Source organism: Phalangium opilio, unplaced genomic scaffold (genome assembly GCF_054372755.1).
Source record: "Phalangium opilio isolate 3A_F unplaced genomic scaffold, DU_Popi_V2 ptg000089l_1, whole genome shotgun sequence".
Classification (NCBI taxonomy): Eukaryota; Metazoa; Arthropoda; class Arachnida; order Opiliones; family Phalangiidae; genus Phalangium; species Phalangium opilio.
This window is the reverse complement of record NW_028324194.1, coordinates 1,538,248-1,561,320: the sequence shown is the minus strand read 5'-3', so window position 1 is coordinate 1,561,320 and position 23,073 is coordinate 1,538,248. Positions and strand designations below refer to the sequence as shown.

General features: G+C 39.0%; 3 protein-coding genes across 3 annotated transcripts; 2 read left to right on the top strand and 1 right to left on the bottom strand.

The window, feature by feature from the left end:
* Nucleotides 1-9,966: 9,966 nt before the first annotated feature.
* Nucleotides 9,967-11,037, top strand: LOC149646259 (uncharacterized). The gene has a single exon (XM_089850315.1). The coding sequence runs from the start codon at nt 9,967-9,969 to the stop codon at nt 11,035-11,037; it is 1,071 nt and encodes a 356-aa protein (XP_089706441.1).
* A 1,333-nt stretch (nt 11,038-12,370) lies between these two features.
* On the top strand, nt 12,371-13,675 carry LOC149646258 (uncharacterized protein F54H12.2-like). Its single transcript, XM_089850314.1, has 2 exons — nt 12,371-13,148; nt 13,245-13,675. Exons 1-2 carry the CDS (start codon nt 12,371-12,373, stop codon nt 13,673-13,675), a joined length of 1,209 nt encoding a protein of 402 aa, XP_089706440.1.
* A 771-nt stretch (nt 13,676-14,446) lies between these two features.
* Nucleotides 14,447-21,660, bottom strand: LOC149646257 (uncharacterized). The gene is made up of 6 exons (XM_089850313.1): nt 21,478-21,660; nt 17,428-19,158; nt 17,118-17,246; nt 15,552-17,068; nt 15,193-15,482; nt 14,447-15,105 (listed from the first exon to the last, which is right to left on the bottom strand). The coding sequence occupies exons 1-6, from the start codon at nt 21,658-21,660 to the stop codon at nt 14,618-14,620; spliced, it is 4,338 nt and encodes a 1,445-aa protein (XP_089706439.1). The 3' UTR covers nt 14,447-14,617.
* Between the last annotated feature and the right edge of the window lie 1,413 nt (nt 21,661-23,073).

Here is a 23,073-nt window from a genome sequence, read left to right as displayed (position 1 = left end):
GCCTCCTCTCTCAGCAATCAGCTTGAGCTAAAAGCGGCTTTGCGAACGGGCCTTAACAAAAAATGGTAAACACCTGCGCCGAAATCGGATACATCTGAGGCCAACCATAGTCCCTAAAATTGACCGGCCTGGCAGTAAAACGAGACAGCAAAAACAAGCAATATAACTATGGCACAGATAATTGAGCCATCGATACGAGTGCAGTGGACCACTCTCCAAATAGAAAATCCTAATGGCAGAGAAACAGGACTGATATCGCAGACAAGTGAAGAAGTACAGACAATAAATGGATTACAAACACAGGACAAAACACAAGGTTCACAACCATACCGTTAAAACCATCACACGAACCAAACCTAAGGAAGACCTATCCAACAGTCCCAGGAAACTTACCACGACCTTCACCACATTGATGTCCCAAATGGCATGCAAAGGACCTCCTAAACAACCCGCGTTCACACCACATCTAGCAATAAATACCGCAGCCGACATAATTATAAGGACAAAGAAGCGGACGGATAACTCAGCCGCAGGTACATTTTAAATAATATAGAAAAAAATTTAAATGTACAATATTAATTGTAAATTAGTGGATTCAGAAATAAAATACTGGACTAGAAGTATCGAGGTAACCAAATTCTTCACTTGGCGAAAGTGAATATTCTTGATAAGACACCAACGGTTGGCCCTCTATTAGCCGTTTCTGAATTTCTTCTCCAAAACGTGAGACGCTCGTGGCGGTAGACGGCCGAATTAGATTCAAGCACCCACGTCCGTGTTTCGCGGCTTTAGGATGAGGGGAACGTGGGTTGGAAATGTTTTTGGAAATTTTTTTCTCTCTAGTTTAGGCGCGATGGAAGCGGCGTAAAATGCTCAAATTTGTTCAATAGTGCCAGGATCTACTACCAATGCTAGAGCTCTTAACTAATAGTCTCATCTTACTTCTGGTGGATTGTATATTGCTAAAATATTAATGGTGGAACAGTTTTGGAGATTCATAAAAGCGATTTTAAAATGTATTGTAAAATATTGGAAGAGAAAGATGTTGCGCAATAGCTTTAGTTTTAAAGATTCAGAAAAAGATTTGAAAATGTATTTGTAAAATATTGGAAAAGAAAGATGTTACGTAATACCTTATCGTGAGGTTTAATATATGGCGCTGGTGGATAGTCACGTGGTACTGGCGAGTGAGCCCGAGTAGGAAAGAGCTAGGTTTATTCATTGCACAATGTGCTTGTGACTGGTTAACATTAAGCTAATTTAGACTGTACAAAGAGTTTATTTATCACACACTGTAAAAAATTACTGTTGAAATTACGGCAATTTTACTGGCAGAAAATTACCAGGAAAGTTACCGTTAAATTACAGGTTTTTCTTACCGTTAACATCAACATTAATTGTATCATGAAACTTGAAATTAAAAACCTGATATATGTACAAGTATAGTTTAGTTAGTTTAACAGAAACGATACTGTGGTGTCAACAGTAAGCTGTACCTGATTTCTACTATTATTTTAAAATAAAATGACGGTAAAAAACCCCGACGTTATTTTACACGTAAATCTTGCAATTAAGATCTTGCTCCATGCAGAAGTGAAGTAAAGTTACTTTTACTGGAACGTTACTGTTGTTCCAACGTTAAATTCTGCCTTCCTTCCTACTAGTTTTTCAAATAAAATTACAGTTAACCGTAGTAATTACTGGTAACATCCCATTATTTTAAAATTAAATGACGGCAGCCCATCGTAACTACAGCAAATTTTATGTGTTTTTACGGTTTATTTTCAAGGTTTTCAATCATAATTTTCAAGTCTAAATAGATGGTAACAATATCCCTCAAATTAAGTTGGGAAACCAAAATAAACCTCTCCGAGTCGAGAGCTAACATTTCCTAAAAAGAATTATACTTTTCAAACAAAGCACAATCCGCCAATGAGATAACAGGAAATAAAAAGTACAAATTTGCCTAGTTCATTTGTAAAGGTTAAAGTGTCGATTTCTTTACTATATATCCTCCTTAATTCTATTTAAGGACCTAATATATATCATTTAGATGTGTATTTAACTTTCGGCTCACTCTGAACCGTTAAGACCTCCGCAAGGAGAACATGAATCAAGGCTTATTTTGCTTTAGCCCAAGGAATTCTTAACTCATGGATCCACTCAGAGCAACTGTTACTAAAGTATTAAGCGTTATCATCCATTGAAACTATGAAAGATAAATTTTACTTTTACGCTATATATAAATGTAGTAAAGCTGAATTAAATAGTAAACACAAAATTTGAAATATTATTATGAAGAGATGTTCTTGGAATATTGAAATGAATCAGAGCTTTATAGCTACACAACTACTAAAAGAATCGTAATACCGAAATATATTTAATTGATTTTCATTTAATATTCTGCAAAAAGAAAATGTTTATGGTTTTGTAAAAGATCTTTTCATCCAACTCGCTTTATATTAACTTTGATACGCGTATAGTGTTTCGATTCAGATGCAATCTTCATTACTCGTTCTATATAAACTTTCAATCGTGTCGTTCTGAAGAAAGAAGTTTATCTTAAATAATTAAATTTATATATCTTATATTAATTATTTTAGTCGTCTGTATTTTAGATTAATTATAGTTAAGTCGATGCAAGAAACTTCATTATTAAAATTATTTTAAACATAGCTATTGTTAACGTTTGACTTCCAGCGAACACCTTTTTCCGAATTTTCGTGAATTTAGGGTATATAAGGTGATCGATTCACAGTGAGGTATAAGAAAATTAGCATATGCGTGAACCTGCGGTGGAAGCCCTGCCATTGGGAGGCTAGACGTTTCTCGTAACCCTAGCCGCTCGCCGCGTACATCTTAAACCTAAAGATGTAGATGCAGTAGAAGCTTATGTTGCAGATTGGTGTCTATGTTGTATAGACGAAAGACTAGTGCATGGTGTTGTTGTTAGAATCCTTTAAATACCGATTGTTATTGGGTGAAAGAGTTCGCGGTTAGCCAGCTGATGAAGTTATAACGGCTAGTTAATGATTGACGTTAAGTAAGATAAATATAGCAATGAAGTATAGTTTTCCGAATTTCTGTATACTGCGAATGCGGTCCGGAAATTGCGAACACGTTTGCTCCTATTTGCCAACTGCTAACGCTTTGACAGACAGACGGACACACAGATGCGTTCAGTATAATACCTCTCCGTGACGTCATCGTCACTCGGAGAGGTAAAAATAAATTTCTAGATAAAATGTTTTAGGAAATTGTAATTGTTGTTGAAAAATCTGAGATAAGTAATTTTTAATTCAATTAATTTATAGGAAATAAATCCAATACCATTAAAATAAATTTCCCTAGATATGGGAAATTTCCCTCAATCTGGCATCCTTGAATTACGTGGAAGAATGCTGGTTAATCCGATTTGTCACGCTAAGTTGTTGTCCAATGTCGTAAATTGTAATAATAAATAAATAATAGTAAATAATATCCTAACAGAGAAAAAAGGTGAAATTATTTGAATTTATTTCATTTGGGGTAGTACAAAACGCAATGCAAAGAATACCATTGTTGATATGTTATTCCTAACCTAACAGCATCCTCACAGTTGATCACCGAGTATTTATTGTTGATGTTACGATATTTCTAAACGACTATGTTTCTACTATTACTTAGTGTTGATTTCACAGTATTTTTCATCGACAGTATTTTTACCATTACTTTATTGTTGATGGTACGGTATATTAAGATAACAGTAACTTTCTTGTTATTTATTGAACATTTACTGCTAAATGTACAGTTGATAAAATTATTACATTTTTACTGTTGCTTATAGTAAATATCCTGTTAATTCAACGGTAATATCTAGTATTGGATATTACTTGTTGAAATTTTACGGTAATTCAACAGGAAGAAACGGTTATTTTTAACAGTGCAACAGTTTCTAAATTCATGATTGTCTAAGGTTCCTTAAGGTGAGATTTAACTGTTCCCATCAAGTGGTTTCTCTATTGATGAATTTACTCTGTTTAATTATTGTTGAGCACATATAGTTGTCAGCGAATGGGTTTAAGCACCCCTTACATGTGCCTTCTAGCTACCTTCAACCAAGAATTAGGCTATGTGCATTTAAAGATGTTTACACAATGAAGAAATGATATTAACTTCTCGTTCTACTTAAATGTTTGGGGCTGATTCCGCCATTTGGTTTCTTGTTAGGAATGTCGATACCTTTGCCTAAGTACACTGTTAGAAAAAGGCGTTCAAAATAGATAGTCGCGTTCTAGATTGAACAAAACTCAAAATTTGTTCAGTGCACTGAATGGTTTGTTCAATGACTATGAGTTTGTTCAATTTAGAACCAAAACCAGAAAATGGCGTCAAAGACGATAATCGTGCTAATTACTCGTTCAATTTAGAACGAAAACAATAAATGACGTCAAGGACTAGAATCGTTCTAAATTGTTCGTTCAATATAGAACCAAAACAATAATAAATGATGTCATGGACTAGAATCGTTCTAAATTGTTCGTTCAATATAGAACCAGAACAATAAATGACGTCAAGGACTAGAATCGTTCTATATTGTTCGTTCAATATAGAACTAAAACAATAAATGACGTCATGGACTAGAATCGTTCTAAATTGTTCGTTCAATATAGAACCAAAACAATAAATGACGTCAAGGACTAGAATCGTTCTAAATTTTTCGTTCAATTTAGAACTAAAACAATAAATGACGTCATGGACTAGAATCGTTCTAAATTGTTCGTTCAATATAGAACTAAAACAATAAATGACGTCATGGACTAGAGTCGTTCAAAGTGTGTCGTTCGATTTCGATTACAAAATTTCGCTTTAAACTAATATTGTTGAACATGAAACGGTATTGCATTTTGTTCTGTGATCAAAGATTCCACCGAAGATTATACGTTTGTTTAATTTGGAACCAAGTAACCAAGACAGGAAAGTGACGTCACAGAGTATATACGACCAAAAAAAACTATTTTGAATTTTATATCGGTATGTTTAAAAGCGTCGTTTTGGGGTTCTATGGTGCGTTCAAATACCTTATTTCGTTCAATTTTTAGTCATTTAGGTTAGTATTATGACGTCATGTACGCCCCAAAGGCAGGATAACTTTTGCTATGTGTAAATTGCACATTTCCTTTATACTTACTCTTATACGCGTGTTAGTAAGTATCAAAATCATGACACGTCGTTTAGTTTATTTAAAAGTTTGGGAAGAAAAATAAACCTCTAAGAGTCGAAACGCAATAAAGAAGGTTTTCTTAAATAATAAAATAAATATAATAAATATAATTGATTTTAATTATTTTAATCGTCATTAATTTACCTTATTTCAAGATAAACCGTTTTAAGAAACATTATTTCTAAAACAGTTTTTAACATAGCTATTGTTGACGTTTGAATTCAAGCCTATGCCCCCAACAATGTTTGCAAATTTTGGATATATAAGGCGATTGATTCACAACTAATGATCAGGAAACCCGCAATAGCATAAACCTTTTGTGGAAGCCTTGATATTGGGAGGCTAGACGTTTCTCGTTGCCCTACACAAACGCCGCGTACTTCTTAATCATAACGGTGAGAATAGAAGCCAAAAATTCCCTTCTGCGTAAGCATTTGCTCCTATTTGCCAACTGCGAACGCGGTGACAGACACACACACGTCCAGTATAATACCTCTCCGTGACGTCATCGTCAGTCGATGAGGTAAAATATGTTTAGCTATGACTAGGTCAGGTTTTTAATTCAAAAGGCGTAATCTGACATGCGAGCCCTAAAACTGAACTACTCAAACTCATAAACCTTACGTCCGAGAAGACCTCTTATCAGTAGGCTCATGTATTTTAATACGTTAATCTTGCTTGACCTATTATTTCATTTTTTACATGTCTAATTATCTATTTGTTTTTTAACACGAGTTCTTTCAAAAACGAAACCCTGAAAGTCATCGAACAAACACGAATTCTTTTATGAACGAATGCCCGCGCGCCATAGATCAAACACGAGTTCTTTATTGAACAACTTAACGTGCGGCTTAGAACTGAGAACATTTTCAGTTTTGAACATTCTTTTTGCGTTCAGTTATGAACAGTCGTTTTGCGTTCAGTTATGAACAGTCGTTTTGCGTTCAGTTTTGAACACTCGTTTTGGGTTCAGTTTTGAACACTCTTTTTGAGTTCAGTTTTGAACACTCTTTTTGCGTTCATTTTTGAACACTCTTTTTGCGTTCAGTTTTGAACACTCTTTTTGCGTTCAGTTTTGAACACTCTTTTGCGTTCAGTTTTGAACACTCTTTTTGCGTTCAGTTTTGAACACTCTTTTTGCGTTCAGTTTTGAACACTCTTTTTGCGTTCAGTTTTGAACACTCGTTTAGTGTTCTGTATAGAACAAAACGCTGTGCTCGTACGGGGACACTCCAATGAACGCCACTTTGTTCAATATAGAGCATGTTTTTCTAACAGTGTATCTCTCCGCCTTCATAATTATACTACCCAAGAGACGATATTTTTCATCAAATGTTTTGTTTAGAAGGCATTCAGCCAATGCGCAAAAACCTGATATGAAATGCTATAAATTTTTGTGCAATAATCCCTTGTGCATGGGTAAAAGCTAAAAATATCTGGTCCTCTACTATAATGGTGAACTCTCTCAATTATTAGGCACGTACTAGGGATAAGGAAGATATTTTCCAGTCTGCGACCTTCCTGGAAAATCGCGGCCAAAAAAGAAATATAAACCTTCTTTATGGCAAACTGTCCGCGTTTCACCCGAATTCAGAAAGCTTTAGTATTATAAAGGCAGACTAGAATATAGTCTGGCTTTTATGACTTTTGGGGTTAATGAAATCATTTAAAAATTGTGGCTCAAAAAGTTATAAAATATATTTCGACGGACTGATGGGTGACGCCGGGTGCCCTTGTTGCTACTTTTGAAATAAAAGTGTTCCTAAAGAACAGGCTTAGTTTATATAAGCAAATTTTGAAGTTGGAATTTGAAGTGCATCTCTCTTATCGATTTGAAGCTTTTAGCAGTTACATATATCGGTAGGGTGAAAGAGTGTGAGATTATTTGCAGCCTGTACTTCCATTTGCACACACCATAAGTAACATAACAGCAAGAAGTAAGCTCCCCTAAACTTCTTCGATTCACTCATCAATACATCTTTTCAACCAAAATTTACAAAGAAAAAAGTAGATAGAAAGTGTTGCTTTGGGGTCATGGCGTCAGCCAGTGCCAGATGGCACATGATCTGGCACCAGTAAATATGGCGTCAATGGACGCCCACGGAATTTTTCTTCTTATGGCGCCAGTGAATCAAATATTTTTTCTCACAATCCTGCTATGACGTCAGTGAATCAATCATGGCGTCAATGTTAGGCTTAAGCGTCATATTCGACAACGTGGTAAATAACCTTTGTCATACACGTGGTTTAACTATAAGAACGTGATTGGTCTAAAAAGAGCGCCATGTTTACATGGTCAGAAAGTCACGTGACATTAAAGTATAAAAGACGAGGACGGTTTAAAGATAAGGCATTCTACAACCCTCCTTGAAGTACCGATCCAGGTCCGAAAAATGTAAGTATAAATTTCTTTAAATATAAGTTTACGATAGTTAATTCCTCCCGCATTTATCGATATGGATTTAAGTATGCAACACCCCTTTACCGGACTAGTGGCTGGAGTCACCGGCTGTGGGAAAAGTGTTTTCGTAGGAGAATTAATTAAGCATAAGGATATATGTATTTCGCCCACCCCCGAAAGAATAATTTGGTGTTACACGGAGTATCAGTCGAAACTATACGGTGCTATACTATCCCATACTCCGAGTGTAGAATTTCACGAGGGTTTATTAGATGTTAACACCCTAGATGCTAGTGTGAGGAACTTCGTTATATTAGACGACTTACTATGTGAAATAGCGAATAATAAGGACGTGACGAATCTTTTCATTAGGGGCTCGCACCATAGGAATACCTCAGTTTTAATTTTAATGCAGAATATTTATTATCCTGGGAAGGAAATCCGTACCTTAAACTTAAATGCCCATTACTTGGTTATATTTAAAACACCACGTGATAAGTCTGCCATTATCCATCTTGCGAAACAAATTTCGCCGGGAAATAGTAAATACGTGGTAGACTCCTTTAGACAGGCGACTTTGGAACCTTACGGATATCTATTTGTAGACCTTAAGGCTAACACCCTAGATAACCACCGTCTAAGAACAGGTATACTTCCAGGTCAACAAGCAGCACTGTTCATACCGAAATGACGGCCATCCTTGAAGCGAATTTTTTCCGGATTAAGGGGCAATGGATAATCAAGGAGCTGACGATGTACGTGAAGGAGACCGACGTCCACGAAGTCTGGATCTTCCAATCCCCATGCAAGTTCTCAGAGTTATCCGTCAGGGATAAAAGGCAATGCAGGTGGCTCTCAAGGAACACTTGCGATCTAGCATTCGAGGAGGGAGACTACCCATACGAGACGACACAGGAGGCCGCCGACTATATTCGAGCTAGAGCATCGTCATACGTGACGAAAGGAGCGGAGAAGGCCGAAACCCTATCAAGGTTCTTAGGGTGCGAAGTTATCAACGCCGAAGACTACGGTTGCCCGAGATTATCAAGTATCGAGTGCGATACCCCCAGAGCCTGCACTTTTCATAGGGACAGCAACAACTGTACTTTGGTGAAGGCGTCCAAACTAGCGGAATGGCTCCGTCAAAACGAGTCGACGATAATTTAAATTTTTTAAAATATATTGCAAATTGTAACTCATGTCAAAGAAATGCCGCAATTAAATTTGCCAATAAAGAAGCGATTAAATCTATTGTCGAGTGTTGTATAAATATCCTACGGGGCAATGTCCCTCTTTCAGTGGAGGAGAAGGAGCGGTTGAAGAAACATCGACACGTTATAAGAAAGGTTACGTCCAACATCCTCCCTTCAAAGAAAAGGAAACTATTAATTCAAAACGGAGGTTTCATCCCTTTACTTCTCGGACCGTTACTATCTATCATTAGTTCAGTAGCAGGTTCGGCTATAAGTCGAGCTATAAAGTAAAAATGGCGCGAAAAATGTTATTAATTTCCGAAGAAACGTATAATAGGTTAAATTCAAATAGCGGTTTAAAAGTCGACACTTCAATGGAGTTGGATAAGGAGGATAAGTTGAAATCCATCATAAACGATACTAAATTAAACGATACTGATAAACTATTAAGATATAACCACGTACTTTCGAGGGAAATTAGTAAAACTGTGAAAAAGGCGAAAGTAAAACCAGCAAAAAACCGGAATTGGGGTCCTGAAATCGTCTCTTCGGTTCCTTCCTATAGCGCAGCTGATTGTTTGAACTTGTACAAATGGATTGACCGTATATCAAAAATAAGATGGACACACGCCGGAGAGTTAATATATGAGAACCGTAAAATCATCGGTTCAAATATAATTGATTTATTAGCTTATACCGCGAAGAGTTCTAAAAAACAGTCGTCCGTCATTGGTGCCCCACAGTTTTACCAACTTTTGTATACGGTTAATGTACCAAGAACATTAATTAAAATTAGAAAAACAGACCCACCCCCGCCTGAAAAAAGTGAAGCGAAGAAAGAAAAAGTGGAGAAAGAAGAAGTGAATGAGGAGGATTATTATTTGCCCGCTCAGACTGGTGAAGGTTTCGGAAATTGGATAAACTTGTAGCACTTGTTTTTAATAAAATACGATTCATTTACATTCCACGTTTCATTCATTTTAAGTATTCCCATATGGAAGGTTGTGATAATCAGGTGGGTACTTTTGTGGTGTTAGCCAACCTAGTAGACACATTTTTTAAATCTCCTAAAATTTTAACTGTGGTTTTAGTAATTGCCATATTCCTAATTATAGAGGTTAGCGATTTTCTCTTCAGGCATTATCATAGTGTAGCCAACTGCACCCTTAATGGATAGACTAAAAGAGATTTATTCCAATGTTTCTGACCCGGGTTCATATGGAAGTGTTCTCGGGCTATACCGAGCGGCTAAAGAGGCTGGGTTAAAGGTTACGGTAAAAGACGTGGAGACATTTTTAAAAACACAAGATACGTATACATTACACAGGAATGCCAGAAAAAACTTTAAGAGAAATAGGACAATAGTTTATGGGATCGATGAGCAGTGGCAGATTGATTTAGCTGATTTGAAGAACCTAACTCGTCACAATAAAGGGTTCAGATACCTCCTGTGCTGCATTGACGTTTTCAGTAAATACGCCTTTGTGGTGGCTACCAAGGACAAGAAAGGACCAACCATCCTCGGGGCTTTTAAGGCTATTCTCGAGTCCGGTCGCTCACCGAAGCGAGTGCAAAGTGACCACGGTAATGAGTTCATATGCAGGGATGTTCAGAGAGAGTTGAAAAGAAGGGGGATTGAGTTCTTTGCCCCGGATTCCGAACAGAAGGCTACGATAGTTGAAAGGTTCAACAGAACTCTAAAAAGTCGCATGTACCGGTATTTCACGGAAAACAACACCTATAAGTACATTGACGCTCTTAAAGACATGGTTCAAGCTTATAATAACAATTATCACCGATCCATAAAGTGTAAACCTGTTGAAGTCACACCCGAAACATCGAGACGGGTATGGGAAAACCTTTACGGCGATATAGACTTCTCCCCACCATTAAACTATCCTTTCGATATTGGTGACGTAGTCCGGATAAGCAAACATAAGAATATTTTCGAGAAGGGTTACTTGCCCACGTGGTCGGAAGAACTTTTCAAAGTGGTGGAGAGATTACCTCGTAGTCCACCGGTGTATAGGATCCAGGATTTGAATTCGGAACCGATTACTGGTATTTTTTACAAGGAACAATTACAGAAAGTGGGTAAAGACCTAAATTCTAGCGTGTTTAAAATAGAAAAGATATTGAGGAAACGTCGCAGACCCGACGGGACGCTAGAGAAGCTAGTACGTTGGAAAGGATACTCTCCGTCTTTTGACAGTTGGGTTCAGGAAATAGATATAGTATGAGCTTTTACATCACTTTACCTTCCGACTCGTCGATGAGGTATTTCCCCGACAATACGAGAAGTAAATTCAGGACGTACCTCCCCGAACCCGTAAAATTACAGGGATTTTACGAAGTAGGCTTAGCGGAAATTAGCTACCCGCACACTTGGGATAATTTGAGTAGGACATGCTCGCTTATACTCGTGAGTAATGGTAGAGTAGTATATTCTACAATCATAGAGTTACCCGCCGGATATTATGGTAATATCCAGGACCTTATCGAGCAACTTAACTACGTCGAGGATGACGTGGCGGGCGTTATTACGCGTGAACCTTCAATTCCCGCCCAGCTCAAGTATTCCTTTAGTTACATAAAGCGCATACGAAGAGTACAAATTTCTCTCAAAGAGGATTATTTGTTAACTATACCGGGGGAGTTAGCTGTTATTCTCGGATTTTCGAAAGATTCCACGGAATCAACGACTTTTTCCCAGTCTACCATAGCCACGTACCCCTTTGACCTCGACGCGGGACTTCATTCACTCTTTGTTTATAGCGACGTGGTCGAGTCTAGACTCGTGGGAGATGTGCACATACCTCTACTGAGAATCGTTAGCGTGCAGGGTAATGACGGAGAAACGGTAGACAAAGATTTCCCTAGACCGCACTACCTCCCCCTCGCCTGCAATACTTTCCAGTCAATTGAAATTAACATAATGAGTGAGCTTGGTACCCCCATAGATTTCGTGAGAGGAAGAGTTCACGTTACTCTACACTTTAGACCCCGTAGAATGTGGTCACCATTATAAATTAGAAGGTAAAACAGGTCCTCGTGTCATTTACACTTGAAGTTTTAGATGAAGAACGTCGTCAAATCGAATATGTCCTTTAACCAATCGGACTACGATCAACACTTTCTAAACCAGATCGGACATGGTGGAAAATTTGATTATTATAAACACTTTCATTCTCAAATTGGCAATTCTTTAGCGGTATACAGGGGACTTCCGGTGCAACACGGGTACGGATTGGGAAACTTCATTTCATCGGCCTTCCGTCGGGCAATACCTCTACTCAAACGGGGTGCCAGTTACCTCGGTAAAAAGTTTTTGAACACAGGTGCGAAGGTCGTGACGGACGTAGCTAGCGGGATTCCCTTAAAAGCATCTGTAAAATCTCATGGAAAAGCCGCGGCTAAAGACGACGCCCTTAGTGCGGCGGAAGAAATCCGAAAAATGACGGGGAATGGTAATAAAAGGAGACGTAGGTCTAGATCACTCGTCAGTTCAGTCGTGACAAGAAAGAGGAAAGCAACATCCTTTAATCATCCAGATATTTTTACCTAAAAAATATAATGACACATGTCCATCCCGGTTCGCATGGGTCAATCAGTAGCGAAGTCGAACTTTTCGACGTACCTCTTACCAATACCAGTATTCTGAGTGGAGAATGGGTCGAATACAGCCCCATCTCTAACATTAACGAAAATTCGACAATCACGTTTACCGTAGCTGGTAGTTCCGACGCGTATTTGGACTTGTCCAAGACTTTATTACATATTCAAGTTAGGATTGTCAACCCGGCCGATGGGACCACAATTCCGGCCGCTGCTGATAAAGTTGGACCGGTAAATAATTTCCTGCATAGTCTTTTCAGCGAAGTACACCTTTCGGCTCAAGAGAGATCGGTCACACCATCGCCGCAAAACTACCCTTACAAGGCCATGTTTCAAACGGCGGTGACATTCGGAGGACCCGCCAAAACTAGTTTTCTTACTAGTTCCATGTTTTACAAAGACACGGCCGGAAAATTTGACGTTTTGGACGATAACGAAGGGTTTAAAACACGAGCGGCCTTTGCTAGAAAAGCAACAATAGATATGGTAGGAACTGTACACTTGGACCTTTGTCAACAACCTCGATACTTCCCAAATTTAACGGATCTCAAATTCAAGTTTGTTAAAAGTCCAAACGAATTTTGCGTGCATGCAGACGGTGCAGTTAAATGGAAAGTGGTTTACGAGTTAGCATCCCTGTACGTTCGTAAAGTGAAATTACCATCGGAAGTGTTAATCGCCCACGCTAAATGTTTGGAACTGGCAACCATGAAATACCCGATTATTCGCACGGAATGTAACTCATTCTCATTTAACAGTGGTACAAAAATATGTGTTAGAGATAATTAATTCATGGGTCAACTACCCAAAAAAGTTCTTTTCGCTCTTGTAGATCAAAATGCATATTTGGGTGATTACGGAAAGTCACCCTTCAATTTTCAACCTTATGATTTAAATCATATCGCCTTGTACCTTGACGGAGCTAGCGTTCCACATAAACCTCTTACCCCAAACTTTTCTGGTGGTCAATATATGAGATCTTATACTAATCTTTTTACTCAAACCTCTCAATGGTTATTGGACGAGGGAAACTACATTTCACGGGAGGAATTCCCCAATGGGAATTGCATATTTGCTTTTGATTTAAGTGCCGACCTCAGTAGTTCAACTTCTCAATTTCAATTGATAAGGAATGGTAACTTGCGATTGGAATTAAAATTCGCCAAGGACTTGCCCAAGACTATCACAGTTTTATATTACTCTGAGTTTCAGAATTTGGTTGAGATTGATAAGAATAGAACTGTCATATACGATTACAACTAAAAGATTATGAACACTACGCAATTAACTAAAATTATGCAAAGGGATAAATTCACCAAAGATCTGTTTCGAGGTGTTTTTGCAGCTGACCTGCTACCCGAAAAAGTAAAGTTTTCCCCTTCACTGTATATTGTAAATACTGGCTCTTCAGAAACTGAAGGTAAGCATTGGACTGTTATTTACTTTTCTAGTAACAAAAATACCGAGTTCTTCGATAGTTTCGGAAACCCGCCGGACATGTTTCAATTCAACGATTTTGTAGAAAGAAACAGCGTTACCGTAACTTTTAATTCTAAACAACTTCAAGGAAATTCCAGTCAGACATGTGGCGGATTTTGCGTATATTTTTCTCTGCATAGATGTAGAGGTATTAAAATGTATGATATTTGCTTAAAATTTGTAAAAGATAAGAATTTGAACGATAAAATGATATCGGAATTTATGTATAAGAGATTTTTAATAAAGTTTTTTTGATTGAATTTATGTGTTTTTCTTTAAATCGCGCGCGAACTTATTCCTACACGCGGGAAATTTAAACACGCGCACGCGGCTGGCCCACGCGGTCGACCCATCCCATTAACCTGAAAAAATGTTTGCCTAAGTTGTATGAAATAAGAGGGAGAAAATTTGCATTTAAAAAATATTATTTTGAATGAGAAACCGTAGAATCACGGAGTAAAACTCATTCGAGAAAAAACAACTTAAAACTATACAATTAAACATTGAAAATATATATACATTAAATTAAACTTATAAACTATACATTATGAAATTTTAAAGGAAAAGGGTTGGGCGTGGACCGATTCGGCCACTTCGCACCAAAAGGGTATGGGAGGGGAAATTGGGCGTGGACCGATTCGGCCACTTCGCACCAAAAGGGTATGGGAGGAGGGCGTGGACCGGTTCGGCCACTTCGCCCCCAGGAGGGAATGGGAGGGGATAGGGTTACAGAAAGTTATACATTTGGAAATATTCCTTAATTTTAAAATGACCATGAGCGTATGTAGACACCCCATCGATGATGAATCTCTTATCATCGCAGGGGTTAAGAGCGAGTTTCTTCTGAGTGATGGAAAATAGTTCGTGTTTAACACTGACTATCCTCTTCATCTCCTCAGTGGTGAGTTTACGTTGAAGCAGGCATTCCTTGTATTGGGCGTGACGTATCTTCTTTTTGACTACGCGACGACAGATTCCCTTCGCCGTCTTCTTTTCACCTTTTGCCGACAGGATGCTGTACATTTTCGGTCGCAAGCCGCAGAACTCTTGAATCTGGATGCTGTTGAGTTCGTCCTTGAACTTTCCGAGGGCCTTCTTGTTCTCCTCGCTGAAGAGCGGATGTTCCTTGGGGTAGGCGGAAAAGTCGAACATCTCCTTCATCTGGGCAAAGTCCCGAGGCAAATCGTCGGTGAAAATCTGATAGGTCAGGCTGTCTGCAATTATACGTAAAACATTTAATTAGTTAAAATTGAAAGTAGAAAAAGGATTTAAATCTAGTAAACGATTTTAAAAAATCACACCTGTGTCGGTAAAAAGAAGTTTGAGGTCGTCGCCATATTTTGCCTTCATAGTGTTGTAATGGAAGTCGTACATGACCAACTTTGAGAGGTCCAAGATGGCGAAACCGGTGTAAATGGGTCGGTCCAACTTGAGGGATTTCTTCAGACGATGGATCCCAACCAGCTCGTTCCTGAAGATGGTGAACCTCTGGAATGTCGGCGAACTGGCCTTCTTGATTGCCATCTCCCGGGTCTGGACAAGGTCAAAGTTGATCCTGTTGCGGAGGTTTTCCATCGTCTTCCCGAAAACACTGTTAATAGATAAAAATTTTGATTAATTTACGTGTGAAATAATAACTTAGCGTAGCGTAGATGCGTACCTATTGTTGGCCAACTTGAAAAAATCCTTCTCAAAGTCGTTCACTGCCTGCTTCCTCTTCTCCGTGTTGAACTCGATAAATGGTTTTAACCACGCACCCTGCTCGAATGTGAGTATTCGATGGATTTTCCCCAATTTCATCCCCTTAGCGATGTAAAACTTGAGATTCCGGTAGTGGAGAACATATTTCTCCCTATTGTAGAGCGAGGGAACTAACTTTGGAAGGCTATCCTGTACGTTAATTTTCAGTTTGTTCAACTGTTCAATCGAATACGGTGAAAGCTCATCCGCGTTAATAACTCTACGTTCGGGTGCTAAGGGTAGACAGTTATGTTCTTCGTGCAAACTTTCCGGGTACTCAAGATCCACCTCCAGGATAAATCCCTGAGGATCATCGTCTGGGTGATTCAAGATAATTTCACGAGTGAAATCTTGACATGGTAGAATCCATCGAAATCCTCTCATCGGCAGGTGGTGACACATTACGGTGCCGTAAAGGTTATTACAGTCTAGGTAGGTAATGTAAGAGCTACGTTCTGCTGGGTTGAATGTTTCGGGGAGATCCTTATTATTGGCTATGGCTAGTCTATGTGTAATTAAAGAAACGCCCCCTCTTATACCCTTCTCAATAAAGAGATGCATATCTGGATCCTGGAGTAGTTCCAATTTCACTTGGGTCATGTGAAGTGCGCTTTGCCAAGCGAAACCAGGACCTGTATATGCATGCGCGCAATCTAACTTGTAATATTCTAGACACATAGCCCTGAAACTTTCAAAAACATCCGCTACGAGCAGAACGTCGGTCTTAACGTATAAATCATGGTACTCACCGAGGTTAGTGAGTTGGAATTTTTCCCAAACCTTTTGAGCTTGAGAATAATCTTCCTCACTAACCTCTTCGTCAGTTAAGGAATTGAAGAAGGCATCCTTGGGTGGCAACTCGGTCTCGTCGAATTTAGTCTCGCAGTCGAAGTAGTCATAGGGGTAAACCTGCTTCCTCAGCAGATGCGGAACTTCGTCAGCGCTGAAGGCAGAGTTTAAACACTTGAACTTATCGGCTCCTCCCCGAGCCAAATTCGATACGAGTGTCTCTAGCGATGCCGGCATGAACCTAATTGAGTCTAAGAATCGTAAATTACCCAGAGAAAACGAAATGTACGTTTCGGAATTCGTGGGGATACACGTAATCTTGTGATCTTTGACCAATCCAATTTTGTCCATGATAAGATGAGCATCGTAACGAGATAAGTTATGCATGAAGACCGGAACGAAATTCCGGGTCCTCAGTTTCAGGTTGCACGAATTATGGGCAGCTCCCCTGTTGGTTCCGTTAGTGTGGTCGTGGTCACGAACTTTACAGTCATTTACAGTGAAAGGCTTGTTACATAAGTAACAAGATTGGGCCGAGGCGAATTGCGCCTTTTCTAAGTGTGATAGATTCATGGGGGCGTTATCTTTAATCTTACGCTGAATGATTGCGTCTTCACGCAAAAGGTTTTCTAAAAACTTCCGTGGCATCTATCCCTCGATAAGTAACTGGTTTAGAGACTGTACCGTCGTGACTAACGATGACATAACTAAACCCACAGGAGATATGCTGCGAAGTTTTCGTTGTTGAAGAGAGGTCGACATCGGGATCGCATCGGTGAACTTTACGGAGAATAGACTCGAAATCGGCATAGATGACGTATTTAACCTGTGAGAAATAGAAATAAAACTATATTAGATAAAATGTAAACAAAACATTCTCTCTCTCCCATGTATCTTATCGTCTGCTTTATTTATCTTACTATAGGCGCCGTCTGTCGTTAGCCTCAGTAAACTATTTTGGCGTGCTATTCAAAATACCCTGATAAATAACAAAAGATTTAGTTTACCTTCTGTTGCCACGCGACGTTTTTGAATTCCAGAATAGGTTCCTTTACCGGCATCTCGATCTTCTGGGGTCCGTGTATACTACACTCCTTGATGTGTTCTCTGTAGTTTTCCTCTGAGTTTACACCGGAGAATCGATGCAGGCAATAACGACAATAATGTTCCATGTTTGTGTGTGCGGTGAATGACTTTGCTAGAAGTCGACTCATGCTTCGGATTAAGCAGAAATGCTTCTTCTCACCCTCGGTTAATAGCAATAAATCTACTTGACGCGGTTCCTCAACTCTGTTGGAACTCACGTAAAGGGGGAAGACCTCTTTCTCGTATCCGAAAACATTAATCGAAAGGTTATTCACCCGTTCAAAATTCTCAAATTTACCGGTATTTACTTCCACGGGGAACGTAATACCGGCCATGTCCAATTCATTACTATACTCTAGGTACTTTTCTACACGATTGGGGTTGTTCCCATGGATAACAGGGTGTAAATGCGCCAAAATTGACCATAAGAAACACTTATTGTCTGTATTTCGCACATTTAATAGGGCCCTCTTAGCTATAAGATTTTTTGGGGTTTCAAAATACGTACCCCCGTGAAGCGGGAGGTACGTTATGATATTAATTTGCAGGAAGAGAATTTTATCTAGAACCCACCCGCTACCTTGCGCTTCGTACTCCTCCATTAAACGTTTCAGAGTCGTAATACTAAAATCTATCTGTCCGGGGATAACGTCGGGGTTCAAAATAGCAAGGTTTCGGGTTCTGTGATAAATTAAATTTTCTACTTCCTCGTCAGTGTCGGCTAACTGACGGGTGTAGCGAGCCCTGACAGTTAAATACCACTTAATCCCCCTATCCCTAGCCAGTTTATTGCGCAAGTAATTTTCAATCGCTACCCTATGTCTACCCACGTACAGCTCTACGTCTGTCTCGGTCGCTACGGGTGTGAAACGTGCACAAAAAATAGCCCTACCGAGTACCTCCAGTTCCTCTAGCTCGTCGTGAAGAGGAACTTCCGGTGACGCAACGATGGGTTCCTCCTCCTGCTCTTGACCACCACCACCCTCCTGCTGATCCATAAAGTGATGGATGTCGCGGTTCTCTTGGCTGGAAAGGGCTGGGAAGTCATCCTCCTGGTCCATGAACTCGTTCAGGGCACGATTTCCATCGTCGGACAGTTCATCCAGATTTTCGCAAACGGTGGGTGGAGGAGTTCCCAGTAGAGATCCATTGATGACACCTTCTTCTCGGTTCATGAACGCGTCCAGGGCACGATTCTCATCGTCGGACAGTTCATCTAGGGAAGGAATAGGGATGGACGTGGACCGTTTCGGCCGCTTCGTCTCGGGAGTGGATGGGTCGGACGTGGACCGTTTCGGCCTCTGCGTCCCAGGAGTGGATGGGTCGGACGTGGACCGTTTCGGCCTCTGCGTCCCAGGAGGGGTAAAGGTGGAGGTTGAGGGGCCCGAGAATGGGATAACAGGAGGAACAAAGGTAGAGGTTGATGGACCCAAGAATGGGACAAAGGTAGAAGTTGATGGACCTGCATTGGTCATGAGGGGACGTGGAACCTTAGGGGTAGAGTGTCGGGTAGCCACGTGTAACGTTAAATTCGCAAGTCTGGTATAAACGGCCGGACATTGCGAGCATGGATATTTAACATCCCCGTGTATTTCCCTTTTATGTCTCAAAAGTTCCCTGTTCCCTTGGTAGGAACGCTCACAAATATTACACTTAAACATTCTCAAAGAATGAATGAGATAAAGACAATCTCAGAAAAATCGCAAGTACTTGTAAAAAATACGCAAGTACTTGTAAAAAAAAAATCGCAAGTACTTGTAAAAATCACAAGTAATTTCGGTACTAGCCCGTAAATTTTTTCTTACCCTCTGCAAAATAACTTCCAACGGCAAATGTTACCAAGTATTGAAAAATACTATAAAGCAACTAGGGAGCAGGCTGGAACTCGTCTGAAGTCAGGAACAAAAGTGACTGAATTTGGACACGTGCCGGGCTTTTATACTCTTGCCTCTTGGCGTCGTGCATTTAATCTTTGCCCGAACTATCATATGGGTTTTTCCATTGGCGTCAAGTCGAAAATTCGCGCCATGTTTCGAAATTAACGCCAAGTTTCAATCTAGTTTGTTTATTTACAAGTTTCGTAGCATAAACAAACATTGCGGCGTCGTCCGTTTAATCTCTGCCCGAACTATCATATGGGTTTTTCCATTGACGCCATATTTCGAAATTCGCGCCAAGTTTCAATCTAGTTTTTTTACTTATAAGTTTCCTAGCATAAACAAACATTGCAACCCGAACTATCATCCCATGTTGACACTAACCGCTTTCATACAAGCGCTTATCATGATTTCTAATTATTGACATAGGCCGTTTATTTACCATCTGAGTTTCTCTATTCACGGTCACCGACCTCATTATTTACATTTCCTAACCTTGAAATAGGCCTATCAATAAAGAGTTTAAGTTGAAATAATTTCTAAAGTTTATATTTAGAAGTATTAAATTCGGATATTAAGTTGAAATAAATCCTAAAATTTGGAATATGCTTATATATTTAGTTATATAGTATTATATTTGAATATAAATAACTCCCAAGATTTGAAATAGGCTTATATTTGGGTAAATGAAAAAGTATTAAATTTGAATACGCGTGTATGACAAGGGTTATTTACCACGTTGTCGAATATGACGCTTATGCCTAACATTGACGCCATGATTGATTCACTGACGCCATAGGAGGACACGTCATATACGCCGCAACAATATTGGGGGAAAAATGTTTGATTCACTGGCGCCATAAGAAGAAAAATTCCGTGGGCGTCCATTGACGCCATATTTATTGGTGCCAGATCATGTGCCATCTGGCACTGGCTGACGCCATGACCCCAAAGCAACACTTTCTATCTACTGAAAAATCTTTCGAACTTTTAACATACAAAATTGAAGTGTGGTTAATCTGGATCTCGGGTGCTGTTTGGCAATGGTCCCCTCCCGATAAATGGCAAAACAACCGTCTTTTTCGCCACGGCCGCCTTCTATTCTCTAGACACCCTTGATTGTTTTACGAGCATTTGCTTTTTCCCCATATCCAATAATTTTAACGTTAAGAATAGAAATGGGATATCAATGGTAATGGTTTCCGCGTTTTAGAATGGAACGCTACAAACGTAATAAAACTGTCTTTCCCAACAAAACATTATTCCCAGCAATTCATTCGTATTATTAGTGTGGTTAAACCCATAGTTTTAAATTGCAATGAATAAAATGGTTTTAGGACATGCTCAAAACTTCCCGAATACCATTTTCACCCAAAATCTTTATTGATAATGTGAAAACGAATTTTGCTTATGAAACTGAGCATTACTGAAACGCAAAAGCCATATTTTTTGTCATTATGCCACTTATGACACATTTGCAGCTTAGCAAAACTTGAACGAAATAGAGGAGACATTTTGTAGGCTAAAACCAAGGGGCAAAAACAAAAAATAAACTCAAATTCGGCCTACAATTAAGGCCTATTTCGATGATTCTTCTTTTTGATTTATTAGATGATTCAACACAAATAAGCTTCGTAGACTAGTTAAGAGGTGTTTATAGAATTAAAATTGAATGCGCTGACTCACGTACCAAAGACATGGTGATAAAAACGTTGATCGGGGATCCACTTTTCTACTCATATAGTTAAGTCAAAAAGCATCGTCTGAAAGTAGCTGTAGTTAAAAAAGTAAACATTTTTCTAGCGCCTCGTAACTTTGACATAATCACTGAAATAACGTACTGTACACTTCTTTATTTATTCATACCAATGTTTTTCAAGTAGAAAAGTCGTTTTATTAAATTAGCTTTAGCTGTTAGTTTCCAGGAACAATCCATTTACATACACTCGTATTTCAATGTTTACTCGCTTAGACATTTATTTCATCAGATACTGAATATTTTACTATATCGAAAAGGTTTCAGATGTCGTCTTAGCACATTAAAAGGACAAAAAAGGGAGACAGCTGATAAAAAATTTTCGGTAGGCAACTTACCGTTCTTCTCGAAGTCACAATGATGTGTAGCGTCGTATGTACTGAAATGTTCATTTTATAAATCGTATTTTGAAGAGAAATTTTAGTAAAGAGCTTTTGGTAGACGATATTTCCTAGAAAACCTCGAGATTCGGTAAAAGCGTGACTAATGCTCCCACGAAATTTTCGGAATTGGTTTCTCATTTCATTTACTCGAGAAATAGCATAAATTTCGAATAAATCGGGGCGTTTGAATCGACCCTACCGAAAGTTTGAAGATGATGGAAATACTTCGGACTCAAAGTTATAGGAATGGAGATTTTCTCTTCATATAACACTCTCCTACAAAATATAACTACAATTGATTGGTTTGTTTTGCTGAAAACAGCCAGCAACGTCCTTCAAAATCCGTTAGAATCTTCAAATAACCGAGTCTGAGGCATTTGGTTTTTGTGTTTTGCTGTTTTCATATAACAAAAAAAATTTCATTTCATACAAACTGCAGTAATGTAATCCAAGGAAATATTTATCAACGAGATCTAAACTTTGTGTTTCGGTCGTGTTTAATAACGGGTTTATCAAAGTGCCAAGCAAGTATTAGATAAATAAGTAATGTGTGCCAATTTGGTAGCTATGCTTTGTATATGCTACAGCTTTTATTTCCCACAAACGTTATAAGTCGAAATGTGAATTTTGAGATTAAGAACATACGAGTGGTATTTGGCGAGCCACTTGCATGAGCAACAGGCTCGGAAATGGACGACGATTACAGCGCAACTGATCTGAATATTTCTTACACAACGACTCCCAGATCCAACTTCTATAAATGGAAGTAAGATAATTTCATTTCATATATATAATATTGCTACATTTGCTTAGTGTTCGTTATACATGAGACATTGTTTCTTAAAAAAAGCTTCGAACCCATTGGCCATTATCACACCTCGTATTTCATTAGTTACCATAGAGAAAAGATAAGTTATGGTATCTTTCACGTCTTCGCCAAAATTATTATAACAAACCTGAGTACTCAGGGTAGGGAGACCTGGCTTATTTCGGCACTACGCATGGATGTCGATTTTGAAAACCTGTAGCGATTTTTGTTAGTCTCCTTAAAACTAAAAGAAATAGACGTTGTGTTAACTAACAGCTAGAAGTTAAATTCCCGGAAACTCGCGTCAATTTCACTATTGGGTTGAGCTAAGACCATTAACAACCCCCGGGACTCGCAAAGCAAGCTTTTTACTTTTCGTGGTTTTCTGTTACGCGCGATCCTTTTAGGGGGTACCGAATTTCTGGTTTACAGGTTCCTCTTTGCTATTTAACAATGGCGGATCACGACGATGAAGATGAGAATAAAACTACCAAATTGCAGATATGAAGCTAATTTAGCGATATATTATTTTGGTATTTTATCATAATTGTACATTAAACCGTTGCGGCCTCAGCCTCCGAATTTGGAAGAAGACGATCTTATTTCTTTTTTTTAGCGATATGGGGAACCGGAAGTTCTGTACACCCTATAAGTTTCTATCCGTTGCCGCTTGGTGGCACCCTTATCAAAAAAACAGCCGTAACTCCTAGAGGCGGGAATTTCAAAACGAGGATCTTATTGCG